We start from the raw sequence: 18,249 nt of genomic DNA on the forward strand, positions 1-18,249 counted from the left end.
CAGTCTTACCCTCACACCCCCTCCCTCCTCTCATTCCCCAAGGGAAGCCCCCCCCAACTCCCTGTCGGTGCCAAAGTGCCCTAGCATATCAGCAGGACTAGGCACATCCTCTCCCACTGAGGTCAGACAAGGCAGCCCAGCTAGGGGAAAGGAGTCCAAACGGAGGCAGCAGAGGCAGAGGCAGCCCCTGCTCCGGTTGTTAGGGGACCCCATGAAGACCAAGCTGCACGCCTGCCATAGATCACTCAGGTGACTTCCTGTAAACTTTCTTCCCACCTTAATTTGTAAAATAAAGGCTACCAGTGACTGGGAGAAAGCGGGGAAGGTGGAGCCAAAGGTTTTTGGTTGAAAAGGAGAGAGAGAGAGATGACCTTGGAGGAAGAGTTGGAAGGAAAGTGGAGCAGAAGCACAGGACCTGGAGAAACCTCAAGTTCTAAGGGGTCTCAGACGGGGAAGATGGTAGTGTAGTGGTAGATCTGCCCAATTTGGTGCACAGCTAGTATTCATATTAATTGAATTGTATTTTCATTACCGGGGCATGTATGGGTTGGAGATGTGTAGGAGACCAGCCCATTCATGCTTTGGTTGGTGGTTCAGTCTCTATGATGGTCCCTGCTCAATCTTAATCCCAGCACTTGGGAAGCTACAGCAGGAGACTAATGATTTTGAGACTAACCTCAGCTACACAGAATTCAAGGCCAGCTTGGGCTCCCAACACCCTGTAGCTCCAAGAAAACCTAAAGGTCTTATTAATACAAGATGAAAAATACTAAAACTCTTAGAAGAAAAGGCAGGGAGGAGTTTCATGACATTGGATTGGGTGACACTAAAAACACAAACAACAAAAGAAAAAGCAGATAAATTTGATTATGTCAAAATTGAAAACATGTGGGGCTTGGGGAGACAGCTCAGTCAGTGAGAGAGTTATTGCAGCTTGAGAAAGAAGCACTGAGGTATAAAAGCCAGGCATGGTGAAAAATGCTTGGAACCCCAGTATTTGGGGCACGGAGACCAGAAGATCTCCAGAGCTTGCTGCCAGCCTTATCTAATCAATCACTGGTCTCTAGATTTAGGTAGAGGGGGTGGCAAGTGATAAAGGAAGAAACCCCACATTAACCTCTGGCCTCCACTCTCACATACATGCACATACACATACATACATGCACACATACACACGCGTGCACACACACACACACTGCATACACAGTCTTATTAAATCTGTATGTATTTGTTTATGTGCATTGGTGTTTTGCCTATATGTATTTATGACTGTGTACCACTTACATACCTGATATCTATGAAGGCCAAAAAGGGACATTGGATCTTCTGGAACTGGAGTTACAGACAGTTATGCATTACTGTGTAGGTGCTGGGAACTGAACCTGGGCCCTCTGCAAGAGCTACAAGTGCTCTTAACCACTGAGCCATCTCTCCAGCCTCACATTAAAAAAAGAGAGAGAGAGAGACAAGAGTGATGTACGCCTTGATCTTAGCACTCAGGAAGCTGAGGCAGGAGGATTACGAGTTCAAGACCCACCTGGACTAATGTGACAACCGCTGTGAAACAGGCCCTCAGAAAACTGAGATTGGTGTTATGATTTAGCAGTTCTGTCTTTGAACACACACCTAAGAGAGCTGAAGGCAAGGAAGAGATGAGATGCTTACCCAACTGCTGCCTTAGCAGCAACATTCTACAGCCAGAAGAGCTACTACATTCACATAGCAGGCAAGATCCTGGGATACATACACATAAGCACACACAGGCACACACACATGCATACATGCGCACACACACATGTGAAGAATCACCTTAATGAGTAAGGAGGTGCAAAGACCTTAGTTTCATGTCCAGAACCAATGTTAAAAAAAAAAAAAAGTTAGGGGTAGTGGCGTGCGCCTGTAATTGCAGAGCTGGGGAGGCAGAGAAGAACAGATCCCTTGGATTTGCCAGCCAACCAGACTGGCTGATTCTGTGAGCTCCTGGCTAGTCAATGACTCTGTCTCTAATTAATTAATCAATTAATTAAACAAACAAATAAATAGAGTTGGGGGAGGGGCCTTGGAGAGGTGGCTCAGTAGTGAAGAGCACTCGTTGCTCTTGCAAAGAACTTGAGGCCAGTTCCCAGCACCTACACCCAGTGACTTGCAACCACTGGTAACTCCAGTTCCAGGAGATCTGACGCTCTTTTCTGGTCTCTGCAGGCCTCTGCATGCACATAGTGCACACGGGCAAGTAGGCATGCACACATACACTCGCGCACACACACAATGCACAAGCATACACACAATCATTAAATCAATCGATCAGTAAACTAAAAATAAATACATCCCTCCTTTTTAAAAATTCAAAATATAACTTAAGCAGCAACACCCACTATTGACTTCTGGTCTCCACACACTGGTGTGCACACACACATGCACGTGTGCCAGAACTTTTAAAAATAGAACATGAGTTAGCCTCACTTACACATCTGTCCCGGCCCCAGGAGCCTGCGCCCTCACAGCTGCCTGCTGAGCCACAGGCACCCACAGCTTCCTCTACCTGACACCAACATTTGGCTTCCATTTCTGGCTCCTCACAGAATTCTCAGAGACCAGCTCTTGTAGGGTTTCAGGTCCAGAGGAAGCCAGAGGCTCTTGGGAGAATCAGTTTGCTTCTCAAGAGGTGGGAGGTGGGTTTGGCAGGGCCAGCCAGTAGGCTGTCTTGCCCAGCCACCCCCTGGCGCCCCAAGATCCCATCCATCCTGCAGGCTCCCCACCCGCTGTCAGCAAGGCAGGCACACTTCCTGGTGCAAGGTAACCTTAGCCAGCTCTGCTCCCCATGGGCTTGGCTCAGCTCTGGTTTTAATCTCCGGTAGATCCTGTGTCCTGAAGCTGAGACAGCTGTCCCCATGTGCAGCTGTTCCAGCACCAGAGCTAGCAGCAGACAACTTCCAGTGTTATCACTTTTATGGAAAGAGAAACAACGAAAAAAAACTTTACAAAAGTAAATGTGAGCCGTTTTTCCTGCAGCAGTCTAGCTGGACCCTCACACTGTCTGGGTGCCATGGCTCCTCTCTCCTTCTGCCTGAGATTCGTTTCTAGCCCCATGAGTTCATCAGTGTTCTGCACAACTCAGTCTGAAGCGTGAACGCAGCAGAGTTCTGTCCATCGAAACTGAATGAATAAGGAACTGCTATAGTTAGGACATAACTCGGTGGTCAAGAACTTTATTGGAATCCCCCAGTGAGGGGCTGGGGGCGTGACTCAGTGGTAGAGCCCCTGCCTAGAATCCTCCAGAGAGGGGCTGGGGGCGTGGCTTAGTGGTAGAGCCCCTGCCTAGGATCCCCCAGTGAGGGGCTGGGGGCGTGGCTCAGTGGTAGAGCCCCTGCCTAGAATCCTCCAGAGAGGGGCTGGGGGCGTGGCTTAGTGGTAGAGCCCCTGCCTAGAATCCCCCAGGGAGGGGCTGGGGGCGTGGCTCAGTGGTAGAGCCCCTGCCTAGAATCCCCCAGGGAGGGGATGGGGGCGTGGCTCAGTGGTAGAGCCCCTGCCTAGAATCCCCTAGTGAAGGGCTGGGGGAGTGGCTCAGTGGTTACCTAGCTCACTAGGTTCCATCCCCAGCATGACAAACCAGAACAAGGTTTTACTTTAGTGCAAGTCCTAAGCTCGCTCAGTCCTTCCTTCATTACCTGCTAGGGCCCATGGCTCAGTAGAGAGAGTGCTTGCGTACCATACATAAAGTCCTAAGTTTGAATCCTAGCACCACATTAAACTGGGAGTAGAAGCTACAGAGATGCCCCAGTGTTTGAGAGCACCTACTGCTCTTTCAGGAGACCTAAGTTCAGTTCCTAGTACCCACATCAGGCGGCTTTGAACTGCCTATAGACCCAGCTCTAAGGGATCCAACACCTTCTTCCAAGACCTTTATTCGCATATACATACAAACATATTTAAAAATAAGATAAATTTGGTTGGCATAGTGGGATATGCCTCTACTCCCTACACTCGGAACATGGAGGCAAATGAATCTCTAAGTTTGAGGCCAGCCGGGGGTCTGTATACTGGGTTCTTGGCAAGTCTGGTCTACATAGACATCCTCAAAAATAAATAAATAAATAAATAAATAAATAAATAAATAATATTAATTATTTCTTAAAAGAACAGGTAAAACTGGAAGTAGCTGAATGTATTTGTAATCCCAGCACTCAGGCAGTGTGGGCAGGAGAATCAGAAGTTCAACTTGACTGATGGGTATAGAGCAATTTTCTTCTGGCCACATGATGTGTATTACCATTCCTGGGTCAAACAAGGCTTTGATGCACGTGTGCACTGCGTGTGTGTGTGTGTGTGTGTGTATACACATACACATCCCCTCGCACACTTATAGAATTTTCTCCCTCAAAAGCCCTAGAAAACCTTAAAATAATTAAACCGGGCAGTGGTGGCACGCGCTTTTAATCCCAGCACTTGGGAGGCAGAGGCAGGTGGATTTCTGAGTCCCAGGCCAGCCTGGTCTACAGAGTGAGTTCCAGGACAGCCAGGACTACACGGAGAAATCCTGTCTCGAAAAACCAAAAATAAATAAATAAATAAATTAATTAATTAATTAAACAATTCCTCAAAAATAATCTATCTGGACCTGGTAGCACACTCCTTTAATCTCAGCACTCGAGAGGCAGAGGCAGGAGGATCTCTGCGAGTCAGAGGCCAGCCAGGGTTATATAATGAGACCCTGCCTCAAAAAAGAAAACAAAGACCAACTTTTTATTCATTTATTTCATTTATAAGAGTACGCTATAGCTGTCTTCAGACACACCAGAAATGGGCATCAGATCCCATTACAGATGGTCGTGAGTCATCATGTGGTTGCTGGGAATTGAACTCAGGACCTCTGGAAGAGTAATCAGTGCTCTTCACCGCTGAGCCATCTCTCCAGCCCCCAACTTTTTATTCTTTCTGTTTGTGCGCATGTGCATGCATGCATGCATGTGTGCGTGGAGCTGGTTCTCTCCTTCCACCTTTATGTGAGTAATCAAAATGGAACTCAGGCTGCTGGACTTTCAAGGAATAAAGAGCTTCATAATTTGGATGTGGGGGAGACGGCTTAGTGGACAAGAGCGCTTGTGACGCAAGCGTGCGGACTTGAGTTCAGATACTCAGGCCCTGTGTAGAAAGCTGGGCGTGGCCATACCCATCTGTCCCCCCAACCCCCACCCAGTGCTGGGTCAGTGGTGAGATAGGAGGATCACGGGGGCTTGCTGGCTGCCTCCCTAGATCCAGACTCAGCGGGAGATCACTAAAAAGAGTAAGATGGGGGGAGGCGATAGATCAGCGTACCCAAGGTCCTCTTCTGACCTCTACATGGGAGCGAGTAGGCACGGGCACCACATGCACACAAATTCTCAGGGATCTGAGTGAACTGTCATCAACAGCTGCAAAACAAAGGAAAGGGAAGAAGCCGACACATTCCCCAGCAGCCAAAGAGCACATCACCCAGAACTGGGTGCCCACAAAGACCTTTTGGAGTCCAAGGACCAGCCGTATGGCCAAGTCAATCACAAGGACCCAGGGAGAGGACTGTAGACAGGGCCCTCCAAGGGAGCAGAAAAGACAGATGTGTCAGAAGCCAGAGGTGAGCTGCCTGGGTGTAGTCAGTGGAACTGAATCAGGAAGAAACTGCCCAAGCGTTGAGGTACCCACAAAACACAAATCGTCAGCCTACCAGGACCCTCCAATGGGCATTGTATCAGATTCCAGGAAACAGTCTAGGGACATGGAAAGCCTGAATCCCCCACAAGCTTCCAAGCAGGGCGATGACTCAGTGGATAAAGCACTTGCCATGTCATCATGAGAAACTGAGTTCAAATCCCCAGCACCCACATACAGCCTGGCACGGTAGGATGTGTCTGTAATCCTGGTGTTCCTATGGTAAGTTGTCAGGTGGAGACAGGAGAAGCCCTGAATCTCGTAGGCCAGTTGAAACAGTGACACACAAGAGACCATGTAACACACTAGGTGAAAGAGAAAGATTCAAGGTTGTCAACTACTCGCCACACACTGAGACACATCCACCTGCCTCTGCCTTCCAAGTGCTGACATTAAAGGCGTGTACCGCCACTGCCAGCGAGGAATGAAGTTACTTTATTTATTATTTGTTTGTTTGTTTGTTTATTTAGGTTTTGTTGAGACAGGTTCCTCTGTGTAGCCTTGGGTGTCCTGGAACTCGCTCTGTAGACCAGGCTGGCCTTGAACTCACAGAGATCCACCTGCCTCTGCCTCATGAGTGTTGGGACTAATGGCATGTGCCTACTAACTACCCTGCAAAGATATTTTAAAGAGACATTTGTGCCTTTCCTTTGGTTATCGGATTATTGAGACAATGGTCCCCAAGAAACTGGAATTTCCCCAGGAATCGCTGGGAGAAGAGCCGAAGCCTGGTGCTAGTCAGAGATAGAAACTATCTTTGAGGAAGAGACTGGAGCCAAGACAATGATAGGTAAGTGATGGGGGAGGGGGCCACCCCTTGACCAGGTCTGCTTAGCTGGCCGTCCATACCTTTCGCCTTGCCTTAAACCGGAAGCTTTATCAGGATACCAAAGATAGAATTTGGGATGGAGGGACCTCTGTGTTCCCCTTTCCCATGTGGCCAGCTGAATAAATCTCTTTCTTTTTTGCATGTAGTTTGTATGCACATGTGCATGCATGTTGTGTGTGTGTGTGTGTGTGTGTCAGAGAGAGAGAGAGAAAGAGAGGGAGAGGATTCCCACACATCCTGTGCACACCACACGCGTTTCCATGGCATGTGAAAGGAAGTCAAAGGGCAACTTAGAGAAGTTAATATTTCTTCCTACCATGTGGGAACTCAGGTCGTTAGCCTTGGCAGCAAACATCTTTGTCCACTGAGCCATCTCACCAACCCTGAATTAGTCTTTTTCCGTTTTCACTATTGAATTGTCTTTTTAATTGACAGATTGAGGGGCTGGCGTCCATTTTATTGCTTGTTAGGCTGTCAGAGCTTAGGCAGCTCTGACCCTCACAACTCAAGTTAGCAGTGTCAGACAAGGAGATGCAAGAAGCCAGAGGACTCACCTGTCCACCATTATGATCGGCTAACCTGGACTGGATGTTGCTTGTTCCAAAGGGAGAGGCAGCTAGAAGGGTGGGACCCCCAAGAGATTCAAACAGTATATGGTGTGCAGGTCTGCTCCCCTGGGCACTCTGTGTGAACATTCCTGAAAATCCTCTAACAGTTCATTATGGAGGCTCGGGTCACTGCCCCAGGGGTGGCTGGTGTGCATCCAGATCACACAGCCTTCAAGTGGCAATGAGGTGTGGGGCCAACGAGAGCCAAGAGAAGCTAGTGGGGATTTTTACTGCCACGGCAATGCTTTCTCTGGGAACAGATTTTTAAAATAACAGACAAGCTGAGAGAACACAGAAAGGAGACTGAGAAAGAAGGAATCAGAGACCTTAGGGCTTCTCGGGAAGGTTCCCCCATCTCCCCAAGACCAGATCTATGGAGACCATTCTGTGTGATTTTAAAAACAATTTTTTTTCTTTAATCCTGTGCTGGAGGAAATGGCTTAGTCAGTAAAGTGCTTGCTGTGGGAATATGGGTACCTGAGCTTAGTCCCCAAAAGGCCAAATGTAGTTGGTGTATTCCTGTAATCTCAGCACTGGGGAGAAGGAGACAGGAGAACCCTTGGGGCTTACGGGCCAGCTACTCCAGCTGAATTGGTGAACTCCAGGCTCAATAAAAGTAAATGTCTCAAAAACTAAGGTGACAGGCCGATGCCACGGGTAGGTGGGTGGAGGTGACTGCCACCTAGCCTGACAGCCTGAGTTAGATACCAAGAACCATGCAGTGGAAGGAGCTCATCAGCTTCCACAAGTTGCCCTCGGGTTTCCACAAGCATAGCATGCAAGCTTACAAGCATGCACATGCACATATACATAAATAAATAATTGTAACTTGACTTTTTTAAAAATCTGTGTATGTGCGTCTCTTTGTGTGTCTCCTGACATATGTGGATAATGGAGGGAGTCAGAAGAGGGCACCAGATCCCCTGGAGCTGATGTTACGTGCAGTTGTGAGCTGCCCCCCAAGGATGCTGGGAATGGAACTCCAGTCCTCAGCCAGACCAAGCTCTAAATCACTGAGCCCTCTCCCTAGCCCCAATCAATGTTATTTTTAAAAAGAGTCAGGTTTCCAGTCCTGGATGAAAGGTGCACCTTTTCTCAACTCCAAGGCATGTGCTTCTGTCCACGTACAACCACTAACTGTGGGGTTACGTTCCGATCAGCTAAGGGCTCCAGGCCCACTGTGGGAAACATACAGAAAAGTCCTGCCAAGAGACTCGGGATCTCCTAACCGCCAAGGGTATCACAGTTGCTCTGGAATGCCAGGGAAAGACTAAGTGACACACTTTCCAGTAAGGTGCTCGCTGAGTGTGCCCTGGCACTGTCAGCTCGGGACAGGGACCACAATCAAGATGCTTTGAGTTGGAGACCCCATTCCCTTATCTCCCTGAATCATGCATCTAGAACCCAGGGACAATAGCCTTCAGTGGGAAGTAGAGAGGGGAAACCAAGGTGGACTCGAGAGGCTCCAATATGGAGTGGAAGAGTAGAAAACTATCTCTTGGGTAGCAATTTCCTCCCATTTTAATACTCCATCTTTGAGTGAAGCTCTTTAAAACTCAGTAAGTTCAAAAGGGAGGCTTCTGAAAACTCAAGAAGTAAACAAGTAAACACACAAGTCTTTGGAAGTTCCTGAAATTTAACAGATTCACATTGCCCCTCCCAAGATTCTATAAGCAGTAGACTGCTGAGTAGAGGAGACTACCCAGCCTGCTGATCTGCCTGCAAGTTATCCAGAGAGCTCCATCTTTCATGAGCCCTCACCCATATTCTCAGGGATGCAGCTGCCTTGAATTATTCATGTTTTTTTTTGTTTTGTTTTGTTTTGTTTTGTTTTTCTTGGTTTTTCAAGACAGGGTTTCTCTGTGTAGCCCTGGCTGTCCTGGAACTCACTCTGTAGACCAGGCTGGCCTCGAACTCAGATATCTGCCTGCCTCTGCCTCCCAAGTGCTGGGATTAAAGGCATGTGCCACCACTGCCCGGCAATTATTCATGTTTTTGTAATTAACTCCTCGCCCATCTTCTTGTGAGGAACTACAATTAACTCATTGGTTCACTAAGTTGGATTTTGATTGTGCTTTTGCTGTGGTCTCTGCTGGTTCCATATTTTGGGTGTGTAGAAGTCTGATCTGATCTCTCCAGAAATACTGTTACACAATCTGTACTGGCTGGTTTTGTGTGTCAACTTGACACAGGCTGGAGTTATCACAGAGAAGGGAGCTTCAGTTGAGGAAATGCCTCCATGAGACCCAACTGTGAGGCATTTTCTCAATTAGTGATCCAGGGGGTAGGGCCCCTTGTGGGTGGTGCCATCCCTGGGCTGGAAGTCTTGGGTTCTATAAGAGAGCAGGCTGAGCAAGCCAGGGGTAGCAAGCCAGTAAGGAACATCACTCCATGGCCTCTGCATCAGCTCCTGCTTCCTGACCTGCTTGAGTTCCAATCCTGGCTTCCTCTGGTGATCAACAGCAATGTGGAAGTAAGCCAAATAAACCCTTTCCTCCTCAACTTACTGCTTGGTCAAGATGTTTGTGCAGGAATAGAAACCCTGACTAAGACACAATCCCATTCTAGAAAGGCCAAGAGGAGGCAAGAGATAGCATATCTCCTCAGAGGGTCATCAGAGGGTATTGTCCTATCAGATGTCACCCAAAGTTAAAGAGAAGAATATTGAGTGGCTGGGGAGACGGCTCAGCCATGGAAGTGCTTACCTTACAGGCCTGGGAACTTGACCTTGAGTTCGACCCTCAGAACTCAGATGTTTAAAACGCGGGGACTTTGCAGTGGCCTTGGCAGTGGTGGCTCACACCTTTAATCCCTGCATTCTGGAGGCAGAGACAAGTGAATCTCTGAGTTCCAGGGCAGCCTGACGTACAGAGTTCAAGGACAGTCAAGGCTACACAGAGAAATCCTGTCCTCTCTTACCCCCCTCCCCGCCCAAAAAAAGCCAGGGGCTGGCTAAATGACTCTGCAGGGAAAGGCACTTGTCACCAAGACTGAAGAGCTAAGTTCAATATCTGGGGCCCACATGGTGGAAGGAGAAAACCAAGCACCTCCAAATGATCTCCACCTTTTGAGAGTGGGGACCTGGCCACTGTGCTGGGAGATGTCCTCAATGCTGGCCATTCTTGAGGAGATAGAGATGGAGAGGGAGACAGAGGAGCAGGAAGGAGGTGAAGTGAAGAGGGAGGGAGGGAGAGAGATGGCAATAGAGAAGTGGGGAGAAGAGTGGGGATACAACCCTGTCTTCACATTGAGGCTCAGGACCTTTCCCAAACAGGCCTGCCAGACAATTTCCCACTGGGACACAAAATGGTTTCAGGTTCTGCATTTCGCTCCATCCATCTGCACAGAGGACAGTCAGGAAATGGGCAAAAACTTTGCACGTTGAGCCAAGATGTAATTGAGTTTCTTTTTGTGTGGAGGGAAGAGTATGTGTGTACATGCACATGTGAGTGTGGAATCCAGCACCAGTGAGCCTATTGTCTCTACCAGCCAGGGTGCTGGGATCACAGGGATGTACATGGCCACAGGCAGCTTTTTATGTAGCTACTGGGGATTTGAACTCAGGGCCAAGGGCTTGCACAGCAAGCACTTTAACTCACTAAGCCATCATCTTTCCTGGCACCACAACCGAAATCCTACAAGAACAAAAGCAAATACCCTGAGTAACCTGGGGTCTTCCCTAAGTAAGGCTCCACCTGGGGTCTTCCCTAAGTAAGGCTCCTCATCCTCATCCTCGTCTCTAAGAGGTGATGGTGGGGCATGTGCCTCCTAACTCCCTCTGTGATGCACTGGACGCCGAAACCTAACAACTACAGCAGTCGGTACCACTGAAGTTATGATTTAGAAGAGCTCAGAGCTTGTGCTAGGTGCTGGTGGCACACGCCTTTAGTCCCAGCACTCTGGAGGCAGAGGCAGACAGATCCCTGAGTTCAAGGCCAGCCAGGACAAGTTCTACAGAGCAATTTCCAGGATAGCCAGGGCTACATAGAGACACCTTGTCTTGAAAAAGTGAGTGAGCAAGAGGGAGGGAGGGAGGGAGAGAGACAGAGAGAGAGAGAGAGAGAGAGAGAGAGAGAGAGAGAGAATGTAGCACCTGCCTGGCCACTCCCCCTCAGGTGGGGGCTGGCCAGCCTGCAGTAGGGCAAGGGACAATGGGCAGTAGCAAGAGGCAGGAGAGGCTATTTCAGACAGAGAAGGACTGAACACAAGGCCTAGCAAGTCTGACTCTCCTGATGGGAGCTGGGAACAAAGACAAATGAGAGGCCGGAGGATGTAGTTCGGGTTGTAACCAAGCATGTAAGAGGCCCTAGGTTCAATCCCAAGCAATGCACGAACCAGGTATGTGAATGGACACTCACAAACCCGGGAGGATCAGGAGCGTAGTGTCATCCTTGGGAATTTTGAGGTTAGCCTGGACTATATGAGGCCCTGTATTGAAAAGTACAAAAGAGAGGTCTGGGAGATACTCAGTAAAGTATTTGCCTTTCAAGAGCAATAACCCGGGGTTGGGGATTTAGCTCAGGTGTAGAGTGCTTGCCTAGCAAGTGCAAGGCCCTGGGTTCACTCCTCAGCTATGTAAAAAAGAAAAAGAGCAATAACCCTCAGGTCCTGTGGGGAGTGAGAATCCAGGAATCCAGGTGTGGTGGTACGTGTTCAAGGGTCCGGTGCTAGGAAGACAAGTAAGGACTTGCCCTCACTGGACAGCCAGCCTAGCCTACTTGGTGAGTTCCAGGCCAGTAAGAAACCCTGTCTTAAAACCAATCTAACGCCAGGCAGTGGTGGCACACACCTTTAATCTCAGCACTTGGGAGGCAGAAGCAGGTGGATATTTATGAGTTTGAGGCCAGCCTGGTCTACAAAGTGAGATCCAGGACAGCCAGGGCTACACAGAGAAACCCTGTCTCAAAACAAACAAACAAACAAACAAACAAAAAAGCAAACAAAAAAAACCAAAACCAAACAATCTAGATGGTGTCTCAGGAAGGACATACAAAGTTATCCCCTGTCCTCACTGGGGCATTTGAACATACGTGTCAACTCCAACACAGAGATCCATGCTGGGTTCTAACAGAGGTGATCAAAGAGAGCCAACATGGACAGATGATCTGGGTCATGAGGGCTCAGATGGCATCAATGGATACATCATTACAGCTTTATACTTTGATGGTGGTATTTGGAGGGAAGAGAGACCAGGGGTGGAACAGAATTTCCCCTTGCCCAGGTATCTGTCTGGAGGCAACATGAAACCCTGTTTCTAAAAAGCAAAATAGGGCCAAAGAGATGCTCAGTGGTTAAACATTACACTCCCCCCACCAACACACACACACACACAAGAACTGGAGTCTGAATCCCCAGGACCCACATAAATGCCAGGTGGCATAGTGACCAGCCTGTAATTACAGCATTGGAAGACAGAGACAAGGGATCCCCAAACCAAGCTGGGTAGCCAGACCAGCCTCTTCAGCAAACTCTGGATTTGATTGAGACAACCTGCCTCAGTGGAAGAGCAATTAAAGATGATTCCTGACATCATGCACTCATATCCAAGAGAAACACACACACACCTGCATCTATGCAAACATACACATACCCACACATGCACAACATGCACACATAAAAATGAAAAAAGACAAGAAGAGAAGAGAAAAGAAAAGAAAAGAAGGGCCACAGATACAGCTCAATTGGTAGAGTTGGCTTTGCATCAGGTCTCAAGTTCCCTTCTCAGCAACACACCTGCACACATGCACACCTACACACATGCACACCTACACACATGCACACCTACACACATGCACACCTACACACATGCACACCTACACACATGCACACCTACACACACGCACACCTGCACACACGCACACCTACACACATGCACACCTACACACATGCACACACGCACACCTACACACATGCACACCTACACACCTGCACACATGCACACCTACACACATGCACACCTGCACACATGCACACCTACACGCATGCACACCTACACACACGCACACCTACACACACGCACACCTGCACACCTGCACACATGCACACCTGCACACATGCACACTGCTGCTTCAACCCAGAGTTGGTTGAATCCACAGATGCAAATCTATAGATTCATGGGAGAGGCTGTGTGACTCTGGTCTAGCTCTAGGACTCTTCATATAATAATTAATTGCTCAAAAAGTGTAACACACATAGCCGGGCAGTGGCGGCGCATGTTTTTAATCCCAGCACTTGGGAGGCAGAGGCAGGTGGTTTGAGGCCAGCCTGGTGTACAGAGTGAGTTCCAGGACAGCCAGGGCTACACAGAGAAACCCTGTCTCAAAAAAAAAACACACAAAAAAGTGTAACACACACACACACAATTATTTTCCAAACCAGGCACAACAGTATATGCCCTTAATCCCAACAACTTGGAAGGCTGAGGCAGGAGGATCACAAGACTAAAGCAAGTCTGCAGTACATAGCAAGTCCAAGAGAAGCCAAAGCACTCCGAGAGACCCTACCCCAAACTAAGGGAGTTTAAACAGGAGCTGGAGAGAGCTCTAGTGGTTAAGGGGGCTTGCGGCACAGGCATAAGGACTCGGGTTTGGATTCCCAGGGCCCACATAAAATGCCAGTATGGGGGAACATATGTTTAAGCCCAGCACGGGGGAGGGCACTAGAGACTTGAGTAGAGATAGGAAGGTCACTGAGCATCACTGGCTGCCAGCCTTGTTCCAGGCTCAGTGAGAGGAATAAGGCAAAGAGGTACAGATCCAGAACATTCTCCTCTGGCCATCACATGTGCATGCAAAGGGATGCACATCCAAACATACATGCATACATAGCACACACACACATACAGCACACTCAGACACATACACATTAGCTAACGGGGTTGTTTTTTTGTTTTTTTAAATAAAAATAAAAGGGCAGGGAATGTAGAGCACTTGCCTAACATATACAAAGCAGTAGGTTCAATCCCTGTGCCACAGGGTTGTGGGGGAAGCTGTGTGGCACCGCTTCATTACAGACTCTTCTACACTGCTTGAAACTTTTTACTTCTATCTTCACATTTAGAAGCATACAAAGCCCACACTTTTGTGAGTGTTTGAAGATCTCTCACAACAGAAACTTCACAAATAGAATTTCAGGCATACCTCTGTGTGCGTTTGGAGAATCCTTCTAATAGAAACTTCTGGAAAATATTTCCAAATAAAGTGAAGGGAGTTGAGTTTCACATGAACTTGTGTGTGTGTGCACAGGTAGTGGGCAGAGGTCAAGGGCGGGCGTCTTTCTCTGTCCCTCTCAACTTTACCTTTTTGAAACTGGGTCCCTCTCTCTCACTGAGCCTGGAGCTCAATAACTCAGCTAAGGAATCCTTCTGTCTCAGCCTCCCAAGCCCTGGCACTGCAGGCACAGTAGCTCAGCAGTGCAGCTCCATCTGAACCACCTCTCCTGCCCCAGCCAGCAAACTCTGGCAAAGGCAGGGGATCCTCCATCCATGAAGCATCCATTGGCTCTGAGCACAAACTGTTCTGCTCTCCTTGTTACGAAATGCTGATAAAATTCCTGGTCATGGTCATGGAGTCTGGTATCTACTTATCCAAACTTGGCTGAATCCCGAGATGCAAATCTATAGATTAAGGGAAGAGAGAGAGAGAGAGAGAGAGAGAGAGAGAGAGAGAGAGAGAGAGAGAGAGAGAGTTCCTCTGGTTTAGTCCCAAGACTCTCTCTATACTTGCTAACTGCTCAAAAACAGTATCACAAACACACAGAAAAAACTACTTCCCTGGGCAGGTATAACAGTACATGCCTGCGACCCTGGCTACTTTGGAAGTTGAGGCAGAAGGGTCAGCAGACTGAGGCCAGCCTATGGATCCACAAGTGTAAGACCAGCCCAGGCACCTTAGTGAGACGCCATCCCAGATTTTATGTTTTAAAGGGAACTGAAGAGAGGGCTCCATGGGTAAGACAGGTTGATGCGCAAGCATGAGGAACGGAGTTTGAATCCCCAGCACCCATGTTCAGTTTTTTTTCCAAAGTGAAATCACAGCGCACACTATACAGAGTGGTTTACAACTTCCAAAGCTTGCTTCCGCTATCTTCACATATGGAAGTGTGCACAGTCCCCACTTCTGTGGGGTGTTTGGAGCTCTCTCCCAATAGAAGCTTCTAGAAAGTTATTTCCCAAAAAAAATAAAATAAAATCAAACTGGCAATAGGACCTGGGATCTAGTTCCTAGCTTCCATAACAGTGGGTGGGGGAGGGTGTCAGAGGAGGAATGTCTATAGAACATGTTTGGAGGACGAAGATGGCAGTCAATCCTGCGTGTTGACAATGAACTTAAAGAGTGAGACTCTCAATTTAAAAGACAGTTGTTTGGGGTTTTTTTGTTGTTTTGTTTTTGTTTTTGTTTTTGTTTTTCGAGACAGGGTTTCTCTGTGTAGCCCTGGCTGTCCTGGAACTCACTCTGTAGGCCAGGCTGGCCTCGAACTCAGAAATCCACCTGCCTCTGCCTCCCAAGTGCTGGGATTAAAGGCGTGCACCACCACCGCCCGGCAGAAAGTTTTATTTTTTAAAGTGTGTGTGTGTGTGTGTATATGTGAGTGCAGTGCCCGCCCTCAGAGACCAGAAGAGAGCCTCAGATGCCTGGAGGGGGAGATATGGACAAGGGTGTTAGTGCTGGGAGACCCATGCAGTGGATGCTGGGAACCAATCCTCTGCTAGAGCAGTAAGATAGAGTAGTAACTTAATTCCTTAGTCCTGTGGTGGAGTGAGGATCAAAATACACCGCGTGGAACTAGTATTTCCTCGTGGGAATGCGAGGATTGGTGAGATCGTCAAATGGGAAAGCCAAATTCTGTAAGATTAGCGAACAACTCAGTTAGTAACATTTATTTGGGTGTGCTGCCTTTGAGAATTCAAAAACCCGTGAAACAGCGCTTAAACCATCGGAGGAGGACAGCGCGCCACCTGGCGGTCGATGGAAGCAGCGGACGGGTCCAGGCACTGAGGGCTGAGTGACCCTGCGCCTCCACTGAGCCCACAGCGAAGCGGTGGGATGGGGTGGGTACCCCGCCCCAGAGTGAATGGGACAGCCAAACTTTCTTCTGCCTCTCGGGCCCCAAGACCGAATGAAATGGGCTCTCCAGTGTCGCCAAGCGGCCGAAAGGACTCATGGCCTTGGTAACTCTGGGAACTGTAGAACACAAAGCCAAGGCCGCGCAGGTGAGCCCCGCAACTCCGTGGAGGCTGAACCCGGAGTCTTGTGAGTCCCAGGAGCTCCCTCTGCGACTCCCGGATGCAAGTTGGTGCCATCTCCATTCGAAGCCCAGGGCCGATGGGCTCAGGGAGAAAAAAAAAAAAAAAAAAACATCATGGGAAAGGACGGAGTGGGCGCGACCGGAGACACCAAAGCTGGGGCCCCGCGTTTCCAGAGCCCCTCTCTGACACAAGTTTGCGCCCCAGACTCCTTAGGCCCAGGGTCCCCCGCAAATGACCACAATATCCATTCCCTCTCGCTGCACACGACCACAAGGCTCCTAAGGTCGTGCGTTCCAGGCGTCCGTAGCCCCCAGGCCTGCCTCCTTAGCACCGGGCTACTGTGCCTCAGAGGCCACCCCACTGTTCCCCATCTCTCTTTCAGTCTCGGTGCCCTCAGACCTCGTGGTACAAACCCGATGTCCGTCCTTCCCAATCACTGGGCCATTTCGCCTCTTAGTCTCTGTGGTGCTTAGTCCCCAAGCACAGCACTCAGCGTGGGGTCACTGCGCCTCGGAGCGCGCACTGGCTCTAATTCTCCAACCACCACTCCTCGGAGTCCTCACTGTTCCTTGATCCAGCTCCTGCGACCCCAGCCCCCAGCCATTGCGCCTCAGAATCCCTACTGCACGGCGATCCAGCTCGGCGGCGCCCCAAACTCGATGCCTCTCGGCCCCAACAACCAACAGACCTCAACTCCTCGGATGCCCTGTTGTCCCTCGATCTTAGCCCTCCCGGCGACGAGCCTCTGCTTTGCTAACATTTGACCACCTCTTCTGTGGGAGCCCCTCAGTCTCTGGATCCAGTCCTTAGTCCGATATCCCGTGCCCCCCAGCACCCCGCTGGGGTTCCTCAAAGCCCCCGATGTCGCTGGATCCAACCCTCCGCGCCCCTGGCCCACTGTCCTGCGTTCCTAGTACAGGGTCACGCTTCTTCCGAGCCCCCGCTGTCTCTGGATCCAACCATCGCGCCCCCAGGCCCGGCCACTGACGTTACTCACCGGCGACTCGAGTAGCCGTTGCCTGGGGAGCCGGCGCCCTGCTCCGGGTAGCCGTGCTGCGGCAAGGCTGCTGCCGGGAACGGGTAGAGGAAGCCGGTGGCCAGCGCCGACCCGCACAAGCAGCAGCACGCCCATGGTAACAGCAAAACCAGCTTCATTTTGCACGGCTCTCCCGCGGGGACCTAGGGTCCCGGGAGCCCGGGGACGATCAGTAGTACCCCAGACGGCTGGACTGACCCTATCGCCCCAGGCTGGAGCGCGGGGAGCCAGCCGGTGATGGAGTGAAGTCCGAGGTGGAAGTCGTCTGGGGGGGGGGGGCGCCCACGCCTCTCCAGGGCCGCCTTTTCAAATTCAGCGAGGTGGGCTCTGCACAGTCAAAGGGGGCGTGGGTCTTTCTTTTTAACCCTCAGCAGTCCAGGACTGAGGAGACCCTGGCTACCAAGCCAAGGGTACCCCAGGGACGCACACGTTTCCGAACACCAAATCTTACATTGTGGGCCCTTATACACAATTGAATTTTCCATGCCAAGGTTGAGTATCCAGTCTTTGATCAAACGCCATGACATTGTGAGATGTCACTGTCTCCATTTTTTTTCAGAGGGTAGAATCTGAGGCTCAAGGAAAATTAAGCTAGGTAGATGGTTCTGTGGTAAAAGTGTGTGCTCCAGAAACCTGGACCGGAGTTCAAACCTGAACACCCATAGAAAAAGGCAGACACGGCATCTAACCCCATTCCTAGATCCTCCAGCCGTGGGGCTTCTGTTCTGGCTTCAGGTTGAGTGAGAGAAACCCTGACTGAAGGTAATAAAACCAAGAGAAATAGAGCCAGACACCCTATGTTACACATACCGCCCCCCCACATACACTTAAGCGTAGCTAGTGT

General features: G+C 49.6%; 1 protein-coding gene across 2 annotated transcripts in view; it reads right to left on the reverse strand.

The window, feature by feature from the left end:
- The window catches only part of Col26a1 (collagen type XXVI alpha 1 chain), a 147,465-nt gene extending 129,606 nt beyond the window's left edge, over window positions 1–17,859 (reverse strand). Inside the window, exon 1 of one of the 2 annotated variants that reach the window (XM_031338280.1) lies at window positions 17,367–17,859. In XM_031338280.1, coding sequence (XP_031194140.1) covers window positions 17,367–17,524 — 158 coding nt within the window. In that variant the 5' untranslated portion in view covers window positions 17,525–17,859. The remainder of the gene's footprint in view (window positions 1–17,366) is intronic. The other variant, XM_031338281.1, reaches the window with a different exon arrangement.
- Window positions 17,860–18,249: the final 390 nt, after the last annotated feature.

Source organism: Mastomys coucha, unplaced genomic scaffold (genome assembly GCF_008632895.1).
Source record: "Mastomys coucha isolate ucsf_1 unplaced genomic scaffold, UCSF_Mcou_1 pScaffold22, whole genome shotgun sequence".
NCBI classification, from domain to species: domain Eukaryota; kingdom Metazoa; phylum Chordata; class Mammalia; order Rodentia; family Muridae; genus Mastomys; species Mastomys coucha.